General features: G+C 52.0%; 2 protein-coding genes and 1 long non-coding RNA gene across 21 annotated transcripts in view; 2 read left to right on the top strand and 1 right to left on the bottom strand.

Moving 5' to 3' along the window:
• TLK2 (tousled like kinase 2) overlaps nucleotides 1–1,381 on the top strand; it is a 110,222-nt gene extending 108,841 nt beyond the window's left edge. For all 12 annotated transcript variants that reach the window (XM_070561731.1, XM_070561735.1, XM_070561732.1 and 9 more), the window contains one exon: nucleotides 284–1,381. In XM_070561731.1, coding sequence (XP_070417832.1) covers nucleotides 284–457 — 174 coding nt within the window. In that variant the 3' untranslated portion in view covers nucleotides 458–1,381. The remainder of the gene's footprint in view (nucleotides 1–283) is intronic.
• A 10,352-nt stretch (nucleotides 1,382–11,733) lies between these two features.
• Nucleotides 11,734–13,303, bottom strand: LOC139074019 (uncharacterized). The gene is made up of 2 exons (XR_011523306.1): nucleotides 13,008–13,303; nucleotides 11,734–12,183 (listed from the first exon to the last, which is right to left on the bottom strand). It is a non-coding gene; the product is annotated as an uncharacterized lncRNA (long non-coding RNA).
• The window catches only part of MRC2 (mannose receptor C-type 2), a 50,795-nt gene continuing 43,059 nt past the window's right edge, over nucleotides 12,301–20,036 (top strand). For 4 of the 8 annotated variants that reach the window (XM_070561700.1, XM_070561696.1, XM_070561695.1 and 1 more), the window contains exon 1: nucleotides 12,356–13,092. In XM_070561700.1, coding sequence (XP_070417801.1) covers nucleotides 12,960–13,092 — 133 coding nt within the window. In that variant the 5' untranslated portion in view covers nucleotides 12,356–12,959. Of the gene's footprint in view, nucleotides 13,093–20,036 lie in introns of all 8 variants that reach the window. The other 4 variants (XM_070561698.1, XM_070561697.1, XM_070561694.1 and 1 more) reach the window with 3 other exon arrangements.

Below are 20,036 nucleotides of genomic sequence, written 5' to 3'. Positions count from 1 at the left end.
GGGGCAGGGGTATTTAGTGGTCATGCCCCATTCCCCCTCAGGAATGGCTCAGCCACCTCTGTTCAGGAAGGAGTCGGTGGCCACAGAGAGGTACTGCTGCCAGTGTCTCTCCTTCCCTGATCTTCTCCGGGGCCACCTGGTGGTTTCTAGGAAAGACCCTAAGCCCCTTCTCTTTAGAAGACCTTTGCTCTAGGCCCTGGCAGCTTTTACAGAGCTTCAGGGTTCCCTCTTGGGGGTGCCAGGATTATCTGCTTCAGGCTTCTTCAAGAAACTTTCCTTTCAGGCGTTTATTCGACGATGCTTGGCCTACCGAAAGGAGGACCGCATCGATGTCCAGCAGCTGGCCTGTGACCCGTACTTGCTGCCTCACATCCGAAAGTCAGTCTCCACAAGTAGCCCTGCTGGAGCTGCTATTGCATCAACTTCTGGGGCGTCCAATAACAGTTCTTCGAATTGAGACCCACTTCTAGGCCACAAACTGTTCAACACGCACAAAGTGGACAAATGGCATTCAGCAGCGGGTTTGGAACATAGCGAATCCGAATGGATCTCATGAAACCTGTACCAGGTGCTTTTATTTTCTTGCTTTTTTCCCATCCATAGAGCATGACAGCATCGATTCTCATTGAGGAGAAACCTTGGGCAGCTCTGGCCAGGCCTCATAGGAAAAGGCCCCGCCCAAGGTTCCGGCGTCAACGGCCACTGCATGTGGCTGCTCTGAGTGAGGAAAAAATTTAAAAGAAAAACTGGTTCCATGTACTGTGAACTTGAAAACATGCAGACTCAGGGGGGTCCCTGATGCAGTGCTTCAGATGAAGAATGTGGACTTGAAAATACAGACTGGGCTAGTCCAGTGTCTATATTTAAACTTGTTCTTTTCTTTTAATAAAGTTTAGGTAACATCTCCTGAAAAGCTTGTAGCACAAAGGCTCAGCTGGGGATGGTGTTTGACTTCGGAGGAAAAAAGTTGCTATTGCCCGTTAAAGGCACTAGAGTTAGTGTTTTATCCCTAAATAATTTCAGTTTTTAAAAACATGCAGCTTCCCTCCCCCCTTTTTTATTTTTGAAAGATACATTTGGTCATAAAGTGAAACCCGTATTAGCAAGTACGTGGCAATATTCATTCCAATCAGATGCAGCTTTCTCCTCCGTCTGGTCTCCTGTTTGCAGCTGCCTCCCTCATCGCGGTAGGGAGAAAGCTGAGTGGGAGTCCTGAGATGTGTGGGGTTTCGCCATTGGACAAAGAATGAGGTGAGAAGACTGCAGCTGGGAGTCTCTCTAGGTTTTCAACTATTTCTTCACAATTTGAACACTTGACGGTTGTCCCTTTTAATTTATTTGAAGTGCTATTTTTTTAAATAAAGGTTCATCTGTCCATGTAGTCCTCTTGGATTCTCTGAATGTAGTAACCAATGGAACTGTTCCAAAGGTAGTCAGAAATGGGCTGAGGAGCTAAATGCCCTAGAGGTCAGGAGTTCCTACCACAGTCTCTGTGTGCTCGCTAATGGTGTACATTTCTTGTTAACCACGATATTAAAATGTGATCAGCACATAAGCTTTCCTCTCTTAGATCTTTTGACAGGAAACAACCTCCAATCCTCTAAATTTTGTGGGTGTGTGCTGGTGTGTGTGTCTGTGTGTGTGTATGTGCACACACGCTTTGTCTAACTTTATTTAATAGATTCATCAAGTGGAGTTTAAAAATAAGCTCAAGGGAAATAGGTATTCTAAATATGAACATTCTTTTAGAACTGATTTTTAAAAAATTTGGTTGTTTCTGAGATGTATGCTCAACTGAAGATGGAGCTGAAATGGGAGCTGTGTGGCCCCACTGTGCCCTTGAAATGGCAGAGCACTCGACAGTAGAGAGGGAAGGAGGCCAGAGCCCGAACATGTGGTAGCCAGCTTGGAATGTTACTGACATGTGGCAAGAGGGCTCAGCCAGAAATATTTAAAGATGCAGCATTCAGGCATGCAAGTTCCCTGGGCAGGGGGAGGGAAGGCAGAAAGGGTAGAGAACCTCAGCTCAGGACTCTAGTGTTTCTTTTACATGTGCCGCTGGTGACACATCTTCTAAGACCTTTGTTTGTGTTGTGGACCTGCTCCTGTCTCCCCAGTATCAGGCGACCTTAAGGGAAAATGGAGTATTCCGAATTGGAGAGAAGTTCGTGGGTAGGTATTGCCTTGTGGAACTCTGAATGGAAGGAAGTCAGCCCCAGAGCCCCTGATGCCCCAGCTTTCCTAAAGCTATTTTATTGCAGTATATATTTATACACGTGTGCATGCATGCACTTGCACACACATGCATATATGTGCATACCTGATATATATGTATGTGTGTATGTAGTACCTTTTTCTTAACCATTACTTTCAAGCTCCTAAGCAAAGAGTACCCAATGGGGTCTCACAGGTGGAGCATGACACTGAATGGATGGTGTCAGCATATGTGAAGAGATGGATGAAGTTGAGACCATGTTTAAACTTACTCAGAATATGAAGTTCTATTCCTTTTTTTCTCCCTCTCATTCAATGATCTGGCAGGAGTTTTTAAAGGAATTTTTTTAAGGTTGGAAGAATGCTGCATCTTTAAGCCTTCCCTCTGAACTTCCTGCCTCCTTCTCCCCATGGGGTTGTAAGTGAAGCTGCAGGACTTTATTTGTTGATCTACCTTTTCTGCCCTTGTCCTGCAGGAGGCATGCCCTCTCCCCTTGCTTTATTGGGTCTAGGGCCTGCTTGGAGCTGACTGGGCTTGGTTGAGTCTGGACAAGGCCTCTTTCCACTGCATGAACTAGCCTCAGAGAACATGCAGAATGCTGACCTTTTCTAGACTTTTAAGTAGCCAATGAAATCACTAAGTGGGGTTCTTCCATGACATATTTTGTTAATATGGGTTTCACTTTTTCCAAGGATAATCCCTTATTGCCACAATGTTGATTTACTTTAAACAATGACAAAAAATGTGTATGAATTTGTAACGAAACCCAGCCAGATTGTGTTGGCCTTTCCCAATTTAAGGGGTGGGGAAGATATTAAAATAAGTTTTAAGAAGTGAATTTCCCAGCCTCTTGATTTTACTCTAGTTCTCCGGCTTCAAACAGAGCCCTTACCATCTAGGGTGTAGAGAGGGGATCCTGGTAGCCAGCTGAGGCCCAGTAGATATCGCAGGCATGATGGGAATGTGTTGATTCCTGCAGCGGTTTTTGTACCTCCCATGTGCCAACAGCCATGCTCATGGGGAGGAATACAGCAGTGAACAGGAGAGGGAAGGCCCAGCCGTCAGCTCACAATCCAGGGTGAAGGCACTGGGCCCCAGGAAGGGATGGAATATGGAGGGGAGTGAGGGGAAGGAATTGGGCCCCAAATCTGCCCTTGTGAGATGGGCGGCTTTAAATGGAGAACTATCAGTGAGAGCCGCGGCTCTGCACTGCTGTGACTGACCTGGACACGCCTGCTGTCTTTGTTAGAGGATTGCTCGCCTTCCTTCTTGTCCAGGAAGAACAGGTTCTCCTCCAGCTGAGAAGATTAGCAGTCAAGGAGCTCTTGTGTTTCTTAATTTAGAAAATAACTATCTTTAAACATAGTTATCTCCTAGAATCCTGGAGCTAGAAGCAAGCTTCAGGTCCAGCTCCCTGCTTAGGAGAAGGCGAAGTTTACAGCTAGCTTGACCCACCTTGGCGATTTTTTGCTTTCTGAGAAGATTTCCTTCCCTCCCTTACTCATTCTGATTTCTCAAGCTCTTTGTCTGTAATTAAAATCTGCCTGGAGTAAGTGAGGGAGAGACGTGGTACACAAACTAGTTGGGGTATGGGGAGTCCCTGCCTCCTAAAATTAGCTATTCTGTTTTAGTTTGTTAAGGCAGCGTCAGCCAGTGTTAAGAGTCTGGGCTTTGGAATAACGTCGTGTGCAAATCCCACCTCTGCAAGCTGCAGGGCTATCTCCTTGCGTAGTTGTAATAGGGAGCGGAAATAGGTATGTGAAGTGCCTGGCATATATGAGGTGAATCAAAAAATGTGGTTTAAGAAAGATCAAATGATCCAGTAAGTGGGATTGCTGGTCTGGAACCCCAAGTTTGCTGGTTGAGGTTCAGAGCCTTTCTCCTCGCCAGGTTGTCAGGAGATCCTTTCGCCTTGGGTAAGTAGCATAGACCTTTCAGGAGCCTTCTTCTCTGGCTTGAGATTCAGTATCAACCTTTTCCTGTGAAGTCAGCAGTCTCCTCTTACCCTGGGTCCAAGACTTCTGGCAGAGTCTGGGAGGAGCATCTTTTAGGCCAGTGTGTCCCCGAGGCCAGCAGCAGCAGCATCACCTGGGAACCTGTTAGAAATGAATGTTCTCAGGCCTCCCCAGCACTGTTAATCTGTCTCCCAGATGGCATGAGCACTGAAAGTCACAAGTCCTGCTGACTGACATTCCTGTCAGGTACTGCAGTAAGGGTGGGGCAGTTGGAGAGAGTATCTGTCAGGCCTTGTCGAAAGTCACCCAGCTGGAAGACGGAGGTGACTGTTTGATTATTGTGTTAGGATTAAAAATGTATCTTACTAGGCCTGATGTCATACATGTGCTCTTCTATGGGGAGCCCCAGGAGGGGCCCTACAACACATCCCTTAGACAGGTGCCTTGGGACCTAACAATACACTCAAGAATCATTCACTCCTTTGGGCAAAGCTTCTTACTTTTGGCCTTCTCTTAAAATATATAACTCACCAGTACCTTCTTGCAAATTACTTTATCCCATTTTTCTTTGACCTGAGGGGCACAGGGTTGTAGGAGAGGGCTGGGACTTGGCCTGGACTGCAGGTCTTTGGAAGGGGTGGGGGAGAAGAGAGTGTAGAGAGGTTGCAGGGGGAGGAGGAGGGTTAAGGAGGGAGTGGTTAGGGACTCTGGCTGCTGCTGAGCTCTGCTGGTGGGTTGGGGGAACCTGCCAGAGGCTGGGAAAACAGTCAGGCCTGGGAGCAGGTCTGGGACCTGGGGGGGGGGGCAGGGAATACAAGAGCCCTATTGTGCTGGGGGAGCTCTGCAGGGGCCAGAGACAGGCTGGAGTCAGTGAAGGGGTGTGTGTGTGTGAGGCACTGGGCAAGGGACCCCGTGGTGTGAAGGGGTCAGAGAGCAGCTTGCTGGCTGACTTGGCTCCACCCACCTCTGGCCACTGGTTGGGCCTCCTGGGTGTGGAGGGAAGTGCCCAGCTGGAGAACTGTGGTAACCTCAGCTCCGTTAGCCTCCAGGCGTAGTCTGCAACTGTGGTAGCCTCCTGTGCTGTCCAACCTTTTCACCCTTGGGGGGGGTGGGCGGAGAGGGCAATATCAGCAAAGGGAAGGGGCTCTGGCACTGCTGCTGTGCAGAGAAGTTTCTCAGCTGTTTGGCTTCACAGCCAGGCTTAGGCAAGGGAGGAGTGTTTGACAGATGAGGAAACTGAGGCCCACAGAGATTTGGTGACTGGCACGCAGGATCAAATGGAGAAGGACTGCAGGCTTGAAAATTTAGTGAGCTGGATTTTCTGAGTGCCATCCTTGGGCAGAGACTGCTGTGGGCGAAGGCTGCACCTCGGCTCCCAGCATATCTTGTCCTAGTCTAGGCCTCCAGTCCCCCAGGCTCCCTTCACTCTGTCTCACCCTCCTCATGGCTAGCCCTTAGAAATCTACTTGGAGACCGAGCTGGTGTAGTCCTAGGCTGGAACTGAACTTAGGTGGGAAAATAGGGGGCATCGCTTTACAGAACATTTGTGCTTCAGATTCCCCAAGCTATCTGATCTTGTCGTCTTGCTTTATAGATGAGGAAGCAAAAATCCTGCCCTGACCCAGCCTTGGGCAACTCTCTTATCTTCCCATTCCTGTGTCCTAATTGACAGCAGGAATCAGACCCTCTGCCTTGACTTCCTTATGGTCACTGTAAGTTTGAAGGGGGTGGGAGACATAAAGCTGTTTCAGCAAATAAAAAGTAAAAAGAAGTCTTGTTAGATGCCTCCTCGGTGTCACAGGGGCCCCTGGAGAGATGTCTGCAGGACATAGAAGGCCCCCCAGTGTAGGCCTTGGCTTGTTCCTGGAAGGAAGCCAGTCCTGGAGTCAGACCCGAGCCCTGTGCCCTAAAAGAAGAGCATGCTGCTGAGAAGCATGAAAAGGAAGGTCTCTTTCCCTACAAGGTAATTTCAAGAGCCATTGCTTCTTTGCGCCTATAGACTTTCAGAGCCCTACCCACAGAGGGGCCGGCCCCATGGCCGAGTGGTTAAGTTCACGCACTCCACTTGGGCGGCCCAGGGTTTCACTGGTTCAGATCCGGGGTGTGGACATGGCACCGCTCACTAAGCCATGCTGAGGTGGCATCCCACATGCCACAACTAGAAGGACCCACAACTAAAAATATACAACTATGTACTGGGGGGCTTTGGGGAGAAAAAGGAAATAAATAAAATCTTTAAAAAAAAAAAAAGAATCCTACCCACAACCTTAACACTAACCCTGCTCCTCAGCCCATGTTAACTAGACAAAACCGTGCCCAGTTTTGGAATCTGGTAGAACAAGGTGTTGGGAGAGCCCCTGGTGAGGACTACATTCAGGTCACAACTCTAAACTTGCTGTGTGACCTCGGACCGGGCACTCATACTCTGAGCCACATCTATAAACTTCATGCATCCACTCAAAATACAAAGGAGGTTACCAGTTAGAAGCTTTAAGTAAGGTTATTATTTAGAAGCTAAATGTAACAAATGTTAGCTGGGAGCTGATAAATTCTGTAACAGCGAGAGGAGGTCCCTGGGGATTTGGGAGATGATGTTGAGCTGGGCTTTCAAAGATGGGCATAGTTTGCAGCAACAGGTCCCTTGCACTTTCTGTACTCTTCCCATATAGAACGCTGGTCACACCAAGACCTCTCCATGCCCTCTCACACCTCCAGGCCATGGCCATCTGACTGTCTTTGAAAACTTGAGTGTCACCTGCAGCCTTCCTTCCTTTGGACTCACAGCACCTGTACGTCTCTCCCTTACTTCCCTGACTTGTCACATGTGTGCACACTTGGCACCACAAGAGCTGGCCCCTTGGTAAGCTCAGGGCCCGGGTAAAGGAATGACGGTAGTTTGGCCTGCTGAAGCATGGTGCCCAGAAGGGGCAGTAGGGCTGGACAGGTAGTGCTGAGGGACCTTAGATGTGAGAATGAGGAGGAGGCTGGGACAGTGTGTTAGACACAGGTCTTTGGTCAGGGAGTGAACAGATCGGGGCTGGGCAGCGACAGCCGTGGAGCCTGTATAGCTGGTTCCCGGTCCTCAACAGCAGTATTTTTCAAATTTGTTTGATGGCAACAGTAAAAAACACTTAACATCTCAACCCAATACATATTTCACAGAACAGAACCTAGTTCACATGCAGTGCACTTTGATGTTTACGGTTTTACTTCAATTTTAAAATGCTGGTCACCACCCACTGGTGCCCTAGGCCACTTCTTGCTGCTTCACTGGGTGCTGGTCTGTCCTGCCTCCTAGAGCTGGAGTGACGGTGGTGGGTCAGCTAGATGGAGCCACCTGGCTCCTGTCCTGGTCAGGGGTTCTATTCCACTAGGGGCTTCAGGTGGGAAGGCTGGATCAGGGGAGCTTCCACCTCTGCAGAGCGACCTCCCGCCTGTTCTGCCTCCAGGCTGGGGTCAGTGAGAGCCACAGAAGGCTCTTGGCAGGGGCTAGGCCCAGCTTTGCTTTGGAGGGTCAAGTACTGAGACTAGAGAGACCTCATACTGCTTGTCCTTCCTGAGCTGGGGAGAGGGAGACAGGGACCAGGAAGCAGCCTAAGATGACATCTTGAAGAGAGAGGAAGATGCAGAAGCTGCCAGCCCAGCCAGAGCTGTGGACCAGAGTAGGCCTCGACTCCCGGCTCAACCTCATCCTCAGTGCAAGGACAGATTCAGAAGAACTGCAGCTCCAAGTTGGGAGAGGCCCCTGTAGGGCAGACAGGGTGATGTGACAGCCCTCTCCCCCTGTGCCAGCACCAGCTGGGTAGGGCAGTAGAAGGTTCTGGGAACTATATCCCACCAACCAACTGCAGCTAGTTCTTCTGCTTGGCTCTGTGGTCCGGTCCCCTCTTCCTTGTTGGGGTGCTTCAGGCCAATCTCTACCTTCTCTGAACCCAAACCAGCCAGCTTGCTCCTGACCTGCTAAAGCCTCCGAGTGGAGCCAGGAGCCAGTGAGGACCCTAGAGGCATTCAGTTTGTAAGCCCTGCTGCAGCCTGGGCTCAGTCTTGAGTTCCCCTGCTCTGAGCTTACTCCAGGGCTCTGCCGATAGCTACAGACATTACCTTACTCTGGTGACTCCTTCAGGTGGGAGTCTGCATCTAGACTCTTAGACTTATGGGGAGGAAGTCTGTGCTTCCTGCTTCATGAAAGGGGTTCTGAGGTGATTATCTCTTAACCCTTGGGAAAGGAAGAGTTGGGCTTTAGGGTCCCTTTAAAGGAAGTCTTCTAATACAGGCTTTGGGCTGAAAGGATACAAACTCAGCAGCCCTCTGGGGAGGAGAGGTGTTCTCCAACAAAAGGAGAAGGGAAAATACCTAGGGAAAGTGGGAAGAATTTTTCTTAGGTTGTCTTTGTGGCCATAATGTGGTAGACCAGTCTGGAGAAGACGGACCAGCCATAAAATTCCCCAGTGATGTGGATGTGGGAGAAATAGTTGCTTTAAGTTAACTGTCCCAAGATCATACAACCTGGAAGAGGTGGAGCCAAACCTCAAAACCTGGATCTGTAGGATCCCAAGCCTGCCTTCATCCCTCCTTCTTTAGCCCCATCCCTTCTGGGATCTTCGGTGCTCCAGACAAAGGGTAGCCACGTAGACTTGAAGGGCGGATTGCCTGATCCGAGAGCCAGGGGTGTGAGATGCAGGAGCCCAGGGAGAAGGCAGAGAGGGTCGGATCTGCCCAGGCCAACCCCGTGCTTGGCCAGACTTTTCCCCTGGCATGGAAAGGTGCAGGGTGGGGAAATCTTGGATGCCCCTTGGGGTTCACACCCCTTCTCTAGTTGCCTCAGGTAAGGATTGACCACGTCTCTCCTTTCTTTATATCCTCCTATCGTACCTGGCCATCCAATTGCATTCTTCCTTGTCTTGTGTTCTCCTTTCCTAAGCTTTTGTTGTAGGCCTGGCCTGCCGGGGGTGTCCACGGGCATTGCTCTCCCCCCCGGGCACTCTGGCTGGAGAGGCTGCTGAGCCCCAGAAGCAGGGAAGAGGAGACTGATGTGAGATGAACTCTAAGCACAGTGAGTAATGATACCAAACCTCATCTGTCAAAGGGCACCTGAGACTCAGCAGGGAAGTGACTTGCTCTGGGACGTGTGCTTAGTGAATAGCAGAGCTGTAATTCCAACTCAACTCCGAGCCCCAGGCCTGGACTCACCCACTGCCCGATGCTGGGATATTTATGGAAATGCATTTATTAGCTCGCTAAAGTGAGCATTGAGCTGCTTCTACCTGGATTAGTTTATACTTTAGAATACCATTTTTGTATACAGTTAAACATGGAGATGTTCAGACAAGGAGGAGAAGTTGTATTGTTCTCTCAGGCAAAGGAAAACACCCAGTGTTGCAATCCTGGTAAAACTGACCTATACAGGTCTCGTGGACGGTAGGGTGGAGTGGGGGCGAGAGACAGGCAGCGTGAAGGGTAAGGAGTAAAAGGGAGACAGCCTGATGTCCAAATGGCAAAGGAAGATGGGAAGTAACATTCCCTGAACATCTTTATCCAGGGACTGTGCCATCCCTTTATACATAACATTTAATTCTCAGGACAAGGTAGGAATTGTTACCCCATTTACAAGTAGGAATTGAGAACTCAGAGCTTGAGTAACTCAATAAAGGTCACAAAGCTAGTAAGTGGGTGAGCGAGGATTCTGAGGTCTCTCTGACTCCAAAGTCTGTGCTCCTTCCACTAAACTGGTTTAGAGGAAATCAGAAGGCCTGGAGTGCCTGTTGTTGGTTAACAGTCAGTGTCTGAAGAAGAGCCGTTGCTCAGTATCGAGTCCACTATAGCAGATGCCGTCTTGGTAAAAATCCCCAGACTGGGTCATAGACTTCACTAAGTCTTCAGCACCCAGCCTGATGCCTGGCAGAGTAGGCCCTTAATAAATGGCTGTCCAACTGGGCTTTCACGGGAACAGTGAGGAGGCTGGCCCTTTGGAAGTAGATGAGGGTCTGGGTGCTGCTGAGGGGTCGCTCTGAAAGCCCCAGCACTCTCACAACACCCAACACTCCTGCAGACTGTGACACGTTCTGCTGACAACCGATCCTGCACAGACTTGTTAAGCAGTGGGGGATTGGGCTGGATTCTCCACAGGGAGAATTGCCCGGACGTGAGCTCAAGATCTAAGACAGATGGTGGCTGTGGATATGGGCCCAGACAGACAATCAGCAGAATACAGTGTGTGACCCTGGCACGCCGGAGCAGGAAGTCTCACCCTCTGCAGAGACTCGAACAGACATCTGTCCCTGCTAGCGCAATGCACTTCATGCTCCTCAGCCCTTGAGTGGGAGTCTGCTCTGCCTGGCGTATAGCAAAAATTGTGGGTTTTCCCCACTAAAAACTCTTCTAGGGCTGTGACTCTGCTCATCGTTGTTTCCCCAGCAGCTAGCACAGGGCTAGCAATCAGTGGTTGGTGAACGGGTGAATGAAGAAATGAGCATCTGTGTGCTGAGCACTCAGTGTACTGGTGCTGGCAAGTGGTGGACTTGCTGGGCCCACATCATTCACTGGTGATGTCTAGTAGCTGGCTTCTGCCCTGCTGGTGGGAGGAATGCCAAAACCAAGTGAGAGCCAACCCTGCACCAGAATCTGGAGGGCTCCATGGGAGCCCTGCCTGAGTTCCCTTTCAGAGGAAAGGGGACCCCTTGGTGAGGACTGTGGCCAGCACATCCAGAGATAAGTGAGCAGATGGAAGCCTATGTCTTTGAGAAGAAGCATCCTATGTTTTGGCTGCTCAGACAGAGAAAAAGAGAAGGCAACTTACCTGAAGCTGGCAAATCCTCAAACCCCTTGTAGATAACGGAACTGTGAGAAAGAGGAGGCCAGAGCCAGCCCTGATGGTCTAGTGGTTAAAATTCAGTGTTTTCACTGCTTTGGCGGCCTGGGTTCGTTTCCCCGGCAGGGAACCACACTACCCTTCTGTCAGTTGCCACGCTGTGGCGGCAGCTCACGTAGAAGAACTAGAAGGACTTAGCAACAGGGATATACAACCATGCACTGGGGTTTGGGGGAGGGGGAGAAAAAGATTGGCAACAGATGTTAGCTCAGGGTGAATCTAAAAAAAAAAGGTTAAAAAAGAGAAAGGGGAGGCCAAGAGGATGATCTTTGAGGCAGCCCAGAGTGGTGTCCAGGAGCCTGCAGAGCACTGGGATCCCAGGACATGCCACACCAAGAAGATGTGTCCCAAAGGGCCGTGAGCAGCAGTCACCAGAAGGGACTTGTCAGACCTGCCTAAGCTAGCTATGGAGTGCCAGGGGCTTCGTTGGCCTGGCTCTTACCCATTTTTAGGGCGAAAGTGTGGAGAGTGGGAATCTGTGGGGACTGCAGGGAGATTTCAGTGGGTGCTCACTTCTGGGCCCTACAGCCTCTGGACTGATATTTGCCAAGGATCTCAGCCGGGCGGAGATAGAGCTAAGTGAGCATCTCGGGCCCCACATCCTCATTGCAGAGATGGGGAACAATTTACCCAAGGCTGGGGTAGTAAAAACCAAAAAATTTGAATTTGTTATTTCCAAAAATAGCACCAAGGTGGACAGCACAGGAAACAATAAAATTTATTTTACAGCTTCATAGCGTTTTTATTTGATTACTCATGGTGGGAGAGTATGAATCTTCTTTGCATTTAGGGTCTCTAAATGTCTCAGTTCATCTCTGAGCCCAGAGATCCCAAGCGACTTTTCCAAGGTCGTTCAAGGAATCAAGAGGTGGGGGCTGGACTCCAACGTCCTAACTCCCAATCCAGCGATCTGCGCTGCGGTGACCTGTTGCATAATACGGAATAACTGTGGATTGTCTTCTCGTTTATGAAATTTCCATTTGCTCCTTTGCGTCTGGCCAGGAGTCCGGTTGCTGGTGAGAGTGATGATGTCTGTCTTCTGGGATGTCCAATGGACAGATTTTCCCCAGGATTCTGGATACAGCACCAACTAGCAACAGCCCCAACTTTGCGCCAAGGATGCTGACACAAGGGTCACGCAAATGCTAAAATGAAGTGAAACTGTTTGCGCTCCGCGCATTGCAAAGGGGCCCCGCCTCCCCCTCCCCCAATCTTCGCCGGCGTGGCGGAGCCCTGAGCTCCGCCCCTTCCCCACCAAACCAGGGGAGGGGTCCTAGTCGTGGAGGTAGCGGATGCTGGGCGGCTAGAGTCGTCGGCAGAAAGAGGCGGGATAGAGGGGGCGCCAGCGGCCCAGGTCTGGCCGCCTGGGTCAGCCGTGCGCCCCCGCCCCCGCCCCCGCCGAGTGAGGCCTTGCAGCCCACGTCCCGCCACGCCGTGAAGTTTGCGGAAAGTTCCCCACCAGCGCCAGCCGGGGAGTTGTGACGCAGTGTCTGGGGCTCCAGTCCCGGACAGAGAAGAGAGGGAAGGCGAGGCGGGGAGAGAGGGAAACGGAGAGCGAGGGCAAGAGCGCACGCGGGGTCGTCCTCTACCCGACGGATCCTCCCTCCCACCTCCCCCTTCTCCATTCCCGGCCCCAGCCCCGCGCCCGCACGCGCCTCTTCCCCTCCCACGCTGCCCGCTTCCCTTCCCCTCTGCCCCTCAAACCCTCCTCCTGGGTTCTGCGCTCCTCCCTCCGCCCTCCCTCCGCCCGGCCTGCCTCCTTCCCTCCTCCTCCCCTCCTCTCGCCCGGAGGCATCACTTCGTCCCGACCCGAAGGAAGACGCGAGCCCCTCGCGGGCGGTCATCACAGCCCAGCGCCGTGTCTGCCAACGCGCGCCGCGCTCGTGCGCCCTCGGTCCCCGCGTCCCCAGAGCGCCGCGCCATGGGCATGGGGCCAGGCCGGCCGGCCCTCGCGCCCTGGCCTCGTCACCTGCTGGGCTGCGTCCTGCTCCTCGGGGGTCTGCACCTCGGCCGCCCGGGCGCCCCTGGGGACCCCAACGCCGCCGCCCTCCCGGGTAAGGCACTGCCAACTTGGCCAACTTCCGGGACCGGGCGCGGGGAGCGCCGGGGAGCGGGCCCCTCTCGACTTTTCCCTCCCTTTTTTTTCCAGGATCGTGTATGCTTGTGCGTGTGTGTGTGTGTGTGTGTGTGTGTGTGTGTGTGTGTGTGTATGTGAGAGAGAGAGAGAGACTGGGTTTTTAAAATCGTCTCAGCTTTTCGGAAAGCGGGGGAGGAGAGGGGAGGAGCGCGCCTGGAGGTGGGGGAGGACCTGAGTGGAACCAGATGTGGCGGGCGGCGGGGGAGGGGAGCCCGGGGGTCTCGAGCCGCCTGGGAGGAAGGGGGCGGGCTCCGAGAGGACCCTCGCGCCCGCCTTCCCGGACCACCCGGCGCCAGCCCTGCCCTCGACCCGGGGACCTGCAGGGCGCGTCCAGGGGAACCAGAGGCTCCGTCCAGGAGTCTCCAGGCCGGTCTCCTTGCTTTGCCCTGGGACTGATGCGTTATTATAGTTTTCGAATTATTTGTAAGCTTGTTCGCCGTTCCTGGCATCTCGGGCTGTTTGTATTTTCTTTTCCACTCTTGGTCTTCAAGGACAGCTTGTGGCATGCGGCATCCACACCGCTTGAACGTAACTCTGAGGCAGTTTTGTGCCACGAGGATGCAGCGACAGACTGGGCACCGTGTGTGTGTTGTGTGTGCGTGTGTATGTGGTGTGGTGTGAGTGGCTCTGACCAAACTGGCACCCCTCCAGAGTGGACAGATCTTGGGCGGCAAAAGAGCTGCTAAAGATGCAAAAAACCCAACTAACAGAAAACAAAAAACCGAAGCTGTGCCTCCTCTTTCTGCTGCTCTTTCAAAGGGTGACAGTGACGTGTGGGGGCAGACAGACCCCTCACCAAGAATCTGAGAGCTAAAGGGAAAGAGCCACTTCGGGGTTGGGGGGCTTGCAGAAGGCAAAGCTGGAATTGTGAGCGAGTGTAATTATTCCAGCTCAGTGCTGGGCCCGGCGGGGTCTTGCTTTGTGTTTAATTTGGGGATGGGGGTGAGTGAAAGGGGACAGTCAGTGCAGTGTTTGCAGTTTTGTGCAAAGCCCAGACAGCCCTGCAGGGTCTAGGGCCTCTAGCCTTGGCCAGTGCTTGCTGGGTTGTCACACCCGGTTAACATAGGCGACCGAGACACATATCTGCCCCAGTTGTGCCGATGGGAGAAGAGCGGGCCAGGGTGACCCATGTTCACACCCAGCAGAGCCCCTGCTGAATTCCAGACCCACCTGCAAACACAAGCCAGGAAGTAACTACCTACCCACCGCAGGTCAAGGCCCAGGCTGTCTGCTTGCTGTCCTCACTCCTGCCGGGGTCTTACTCCTCTGCGAAGGAACTCAGAAGGCAGACAGGGTGGGAGGGGTGGAAGAACATGGCCATTCCAAGAGCCCCAGAGCACATTTTAAAGCCAGGCCCTGGGAAGTCGTGGCCAGAGTGCTGACTCGGCCTTTTCCCCCATGGAGCTTTTGACAGAGGAGCTGGAAATGCCTGGTGAGAGGCCCCATCAGGGAGGATGCCTGGAGTGCCCCTCTGCTTCCTGGACTCTGTGCTCTCCTTGCCCTCTCTCAGGCTGCGTCTCTGGACTTGTAGCCCCCATAGCCCCAGAGGGGCCCCTACCCAGTGGCATTGCATTGATCACCCCTAAAGAAGCTTAGGTGTGGGAGAGGAGGAAGCTGAGGGTGGGGGTGGCCTGGTCTCCACAGCAGAAGTTGAGTAGAGGAGGGCGAGGTCCTCACAGGTACTGTCCCAGAATGCTCCTCCTCTAGGCTGAATTCCTTCTTCGTCCCCTTGTCCCTCATGAATGAGGTGGTCACTGGGAAGAATTTACCAGCACCAGGATCCGAATGGCCCCAGGAAATGCTTGTGGGAGATAGGATTTGGCTTGGCAGGCCAGCGCTGCTGGGATGAAACTTACCCTGGGGAAGGAGGGGTACGTGTGGGTGGCTTCCTGACCACCAGTAGCCGAGCCGGTGGATGAGAGCATCCAAGGGGGCTGCAGCGCCCCTTGGGGGTGGCAGGACAGCAGCACTTTCTTGGTGGGGGACGGCAGAATCCATCTTTTCTCTGCCTCTGTGGAGCGCCCACAAAGCGTGTGGCTGGAAGACCTCTTTGTTAATTGCAGCATTGATGCATTTTTGTAGCATTCACCGCTCAAAGCTGAGGCAAATACTCGGGAAGGAAGGTACAGAAGAATGTAAGATGCATCCTTAGAGCAGAGGAAATTTTGTTAGAGGCCAGAGAAACTGGGTGGGGCAAAGGGTCACCAAGGCTCTCTAGAGGGAGCTGGGTGGAACCAGGCTTTGCAGAGGCAGGGAGGAGAGCAGAGAGGGCGAGACCAGGAAGGTGGGCTGGGCTGTTCTGGAGATTATGTGGAAGCTTGCTGCACTGGGGTAGACAGTTCCTGAGTGGGGCCAGGGAGAAGCCCGAGTGGAAAAGGAAGCTGGCCACGTGCCTGGGAGGCTGGCGGTGGGGAACCTGGAAGAACCCCTCGGGGGTTCTGAGCAGAGGAATAAGGTACAGATTGGAAAGAGGATTGCTGGCCCCCGCAGGGATCAGGCATCCAGGTCGAGGAGTGAAGACACCTTGGGAAATCTTCCTTTGGGAGCGACTCTGCTGTCTAAAGGACAGGGAGGGAGGCATTCCTTTTGAAAGCCATCAGGTACTGGCTGCTGTGGCCAGAGTCCACCAGACAGATCGCCTGCACTTCCGGCCCAGCTCTGGCGAGTCACGGAGTTCAGAGCCTTCTTACTTCTCCCCACTACCAAACTCAGTGTTCTTTGCTCCAACCTGCTTGCCTTCTGTGAGCTGCCAGGGCCAGGGTGGTGCCCAGCTGCACTCTGGTTGGTGCTGGGATCAGACGTTCCCCCGGATTCACCTGGCCAAGATGAGGGTGCAGGCAGGGGAGGAGGAAGCCTGGGTCTTGGTCTTCATTTACTCACACTTGAGAAGTCTTGGCTTTCTGATGCCTGCATGATACAGTGTTTGGACCAATGAGATGATTTCAGAAGTACCCTGGAATTCTCAGAAGAGTATTCATTTGGATTTACCACTAATTTAAACATTAAATAGGAGACCCGTTGCACCCTGCAGAGGGACTAAGTGATCACAGCAATGGCTGCCACCCTTCATATGCTGGGCACTGTGCCCAGTGCTTACAGACAATGGCTCTTCTAAATCTCACAACCTGGGAGGGCACTACCACCCATTTTACACACTGGCAGTCAACAGAGTAGAGATGTTAAGTCATTTGCGCAAGAACATACCACTGGAAAGTGGTACAAGTGAGATTTGAACCCAGGTGTGGCTGCTGAGCCTGAACACTTCAGTACCAGACCGTGTTGTGTTTCTGTAAAATTAAGCACTGCGAGGGGATGTGTTAGGAAAGGTTAGAAAATTCAGCTTTAGGGGTTTTTTCCCCATAGCTCCAAGCCCCGTAGAACAGCCTCTCGATGTGTCCTCCTGAGAGGAACCCTCGGAAGAGGGTGGCGTGGCACTTGGCTCTGCCCCAGTCCCATTGGGCCCAAGAGGCAGGGATTGAGCCCCCCTCAGTGTCCTCAGGATATCTGAGGTGCCCGCTCGACGGAGGCATTGATAAGTGAGTGACCGAGGGGGCCTGATGAAGGAGGAGCGAGCCCCAGCCCGGCACCCCAGCTTCCTGAGGCCAGGGATCCTTGTTTGTTCAGTCAGTCAGTCAGTGGATGTCTGCTGAGCCTGCACAGTGCTGAGAGCAGGGACAACTGTGGCCTGTTCTTCTTTTGAGCCCACCTCCCCCTGCACCTTCAAAGGGGGGTCCCTGCACTTGGAGGGTCTGGGCATTGCTAATAGGAAGTGTGTCTTCCTGTTTAGTGCTTCTTGAGACGGGGAGGGGCTGCTTTCCCATGGCTGGATCCTATAAATCTGGGTGGGGTGGGCCATGGGAGTAGTGACGCACCTCTTGGAACTCACCCTGGGCGCTGCAAATCCCAGTGACTCCTCAGCTAGGGTTTGTGTCAGTAAACAGGCAGACTGGATGAAGGCCGTGTAGTGGCATCAGCCAGCTCCAGCCCCTTAGGAGACAGATTGGGTTGCCCCCCTTACTTCACACATGGCCCCATGTGGAACTCCAGTGGTTATTAGGAAGAGAAAACATGAAAATCAAGGGATTTAAATATGAAAAAACACAGTCTTCAACATACAAAGTCCTAACTAGCCACTTTTTTCCAAATCAAAGAGCTCCCCCTCTTCTTTGACCTCTCTGTCCCCTCTCCTGAGCCCCTTGCTTGGCTGGGCTCCTGCTCTCTGCCTCACCTCAGCCCTGCCCCTGCCCCCCCACTTCAGTTCCTCTGACTCTGCATTCCGTGCCACCACTGCTCTGCTTGTGTTGCTAGATGATGGCTGTGAAACTTCCTCTCCTCCCCAGGTCACCCGGCCACCGACGCCTTCCCCGTTCTTCTCCTCAACACACTACACTCCATCCTCCCTGAACCTTCACTGCTGCCCCAGCCCTTTGCACACACCGTTCCGTCTGCCTGGGATCCCGTCCCCTCTTCTTCCCTGGCTGCCATTGCCCCTTCTTTCAAGACTCAGGATCCTGAGATGGATGCTGAGGAGTCCTGGTCACTGCCTCTTGGGCTGACCTGGGCTGAGGGGAGACAGGCAGCTGGATGTCACACACAAGGATAACCCCTGGCATGGAGGAGCACCCCTCTTTTTCTTTCTTTCTCCGGGGTCACCTCTAGGAGGACATGATGAGAAGCTGCTGTGGTGGGCTTGGAGCTCCTAGAGGGAAAGCAAGAAGCCGGGCTCCCAGCCTTTCCTGACAGCCTCAGCAAGTGATTGGAAGGGGAGGCGGATGTGATGCGTCCCAGTGTAGACAGGCAGGAGTGTGGTGTGGCGGGAAGGTTCCCTCCTCCTCCAGTCCTCTGGAAATGTAAATCGGGACAAGATCAGTCGGACTGTAATTAATGCCACTCATAAGCTGTATGACCTCGGGCAGAGGCCCAAGTTTCTTCATCTGTGAAATGCGAAAAATAAAATAATACCCCCTCACAGGGGTACTGTAAGAATTACACAAAAGTGAGTTAATATATGTATGAGACAGATAAATGCCTGGTGCAATGCTGGACAGAGTCATTTCTTAGCAAATAATATTAAATTATTGATATTTTTATTATTATTAGGAAGAGAAAACATGAAAATCAAGGGATTTAAATATGAAAAAACAGTCTTCAACATACAAAGTCCTAACTAGCCACTTTTTTCCAAATCAAAGCAGGCTAAACCCATCACTTCTTGGTGACACTTTGCTAACTACTATAAGTGCCTAAAAGTAACCATACTTTTCCTGAAAGTAAATTTAAATCCTAAAGCAAGCAAACAAAACTCGATCCTCAGTTGTGGTTTCTCCTCAAACCCCTCCACTTACCTCCCTCCCTCCTCGCTCTCTTCATCACGAAGCTGCTCCAGCTGACCTTCACTGAGGGCATGAGGAGTTCCTGCCACCCTGGATTTCCAGTGTCAAAATCCAGACAGTCCCAGGCCAGCCAGACGGGTGGTCATCTTCCCTCCGCTTGCTGACCACCAGTCGCTGTAGCCTGCCATCTAAGGAACTGCCTGCCAGTGGTCACGGTAATTAGGCTCCCTGGTTACTCAGTGCACTGGCCCTCCTCAGGCCTCACGTTGCAGTTCGGATGCGATTGATGGCCTCAGTTTTATAAGGCATGCTCCGCGGGAAACAGTCAGACCATAAAGAAAGAAAACGTAAAAAATTTGAAGTCCTCCTTCCTGTCACCCCACACCCTACCAGTAACACTGTCACTGGTTTGTGGGGTAATCTTCTGTTTTTATGCATATGCAGATACACATAAATACTCCTTTTACACAAATAGGGCCACTTTTTTTTTACTGTATAGCACAATAAAGTAATTTTATTTTATAATATTCTTGGAGATCTTTCCATGACAGGCTGCAGAATTGTCTTATTCTTAATGGTGCTCAGTATTCCATTATAAAGATGTACTGTCGTCTTGTGTGTGTGTGTGTGAGGAAGATTGTTGCTGAGCTAACATCTGTGCCAGTCTTCTTCCATTTTGTATGTGGGACGCTGCCACAGCATGGCTTGATGAGCAGTGTGTAGGTCTGCACCCAGGATCCGAACCTGCGAACCCTGGGCCGCCGAAGTAGAGCACACAGACTTATCCAGTACACCACTGGGCTGGCCCCTAAGTGTCTTTTTTTTTATTATTATTCTTTTTAAACTGCTTCCCTATGGATGGACACGTTCTGAAAATTCTCTCTTCCTCTGGTCTTTGTGATGCCGTTTGCATCCATGGTCTCTGCTGCCTGTCTTCCCCTCCAGCCTCAGTCCAGGGCAGGCAGTGCTGCCACATCTGTGATCCTAAAGAGCAGCTTTAATTGACAACAGAACAAAATCTAAACTTTCTGAATTGAGAATTTGAGGCCTTCCATGGTGAGGTTCTAGCCTTTCCCTTCAGCCCCTTTGGCAAGTCACACTGAGCTATGTGCCGTCACCCACAGATGCTCCAAGTTCTGCCCAGCAAAGCCTCTGCTCGTGCTTTTCTCCCCACCAGGAGCACCTGGTTCCGCAGGCCTGTCTCTGAGTCCGAGCTCATCCCTGAGGCCTTTGAGTTGCCCTCAACGGGAAGAAGCCTTTCTCTCCAGACTCCTCTCGCATTTCATCGCTGCCACCTGCCTGGTGGAGCCGCTTCCTCCCATCCTAGACCGTAAGCCCCTCCGGGCTGGGCCTTTACAGCTCTGCACACGTTCCAGCACCGTGCCTTGGACACAGGCTCATTTAGTAAATATTTATTGAAACAAAGAGCAGACACGTGTTCCAAAGAGCTCCCCCTACCCTTTGCAGTTTTACTGAGATATAGTTGACATATAACATAGTATTAGTTTAAGAATGTACAGCATAATGA

The sequence above is a fragment of the Equus przewalskii genome, chromosome 10 (assembly GCF_037783145.1).
Source record: "Equus przewalskii isolate Varuska chromosome 10, EquPr2, whole genome shotgun sequence".
NCBI lineage: Eukaryota > Metazoa > Chordata > Mammalia > Perissodactyla > Equidae > Equus > Equus przewalskii.
The sequence above is the reverse complement of the archived record's forward strand: the minus strand, read 5'-3'. Positions and strand labels throughout refer to the sequence as shown.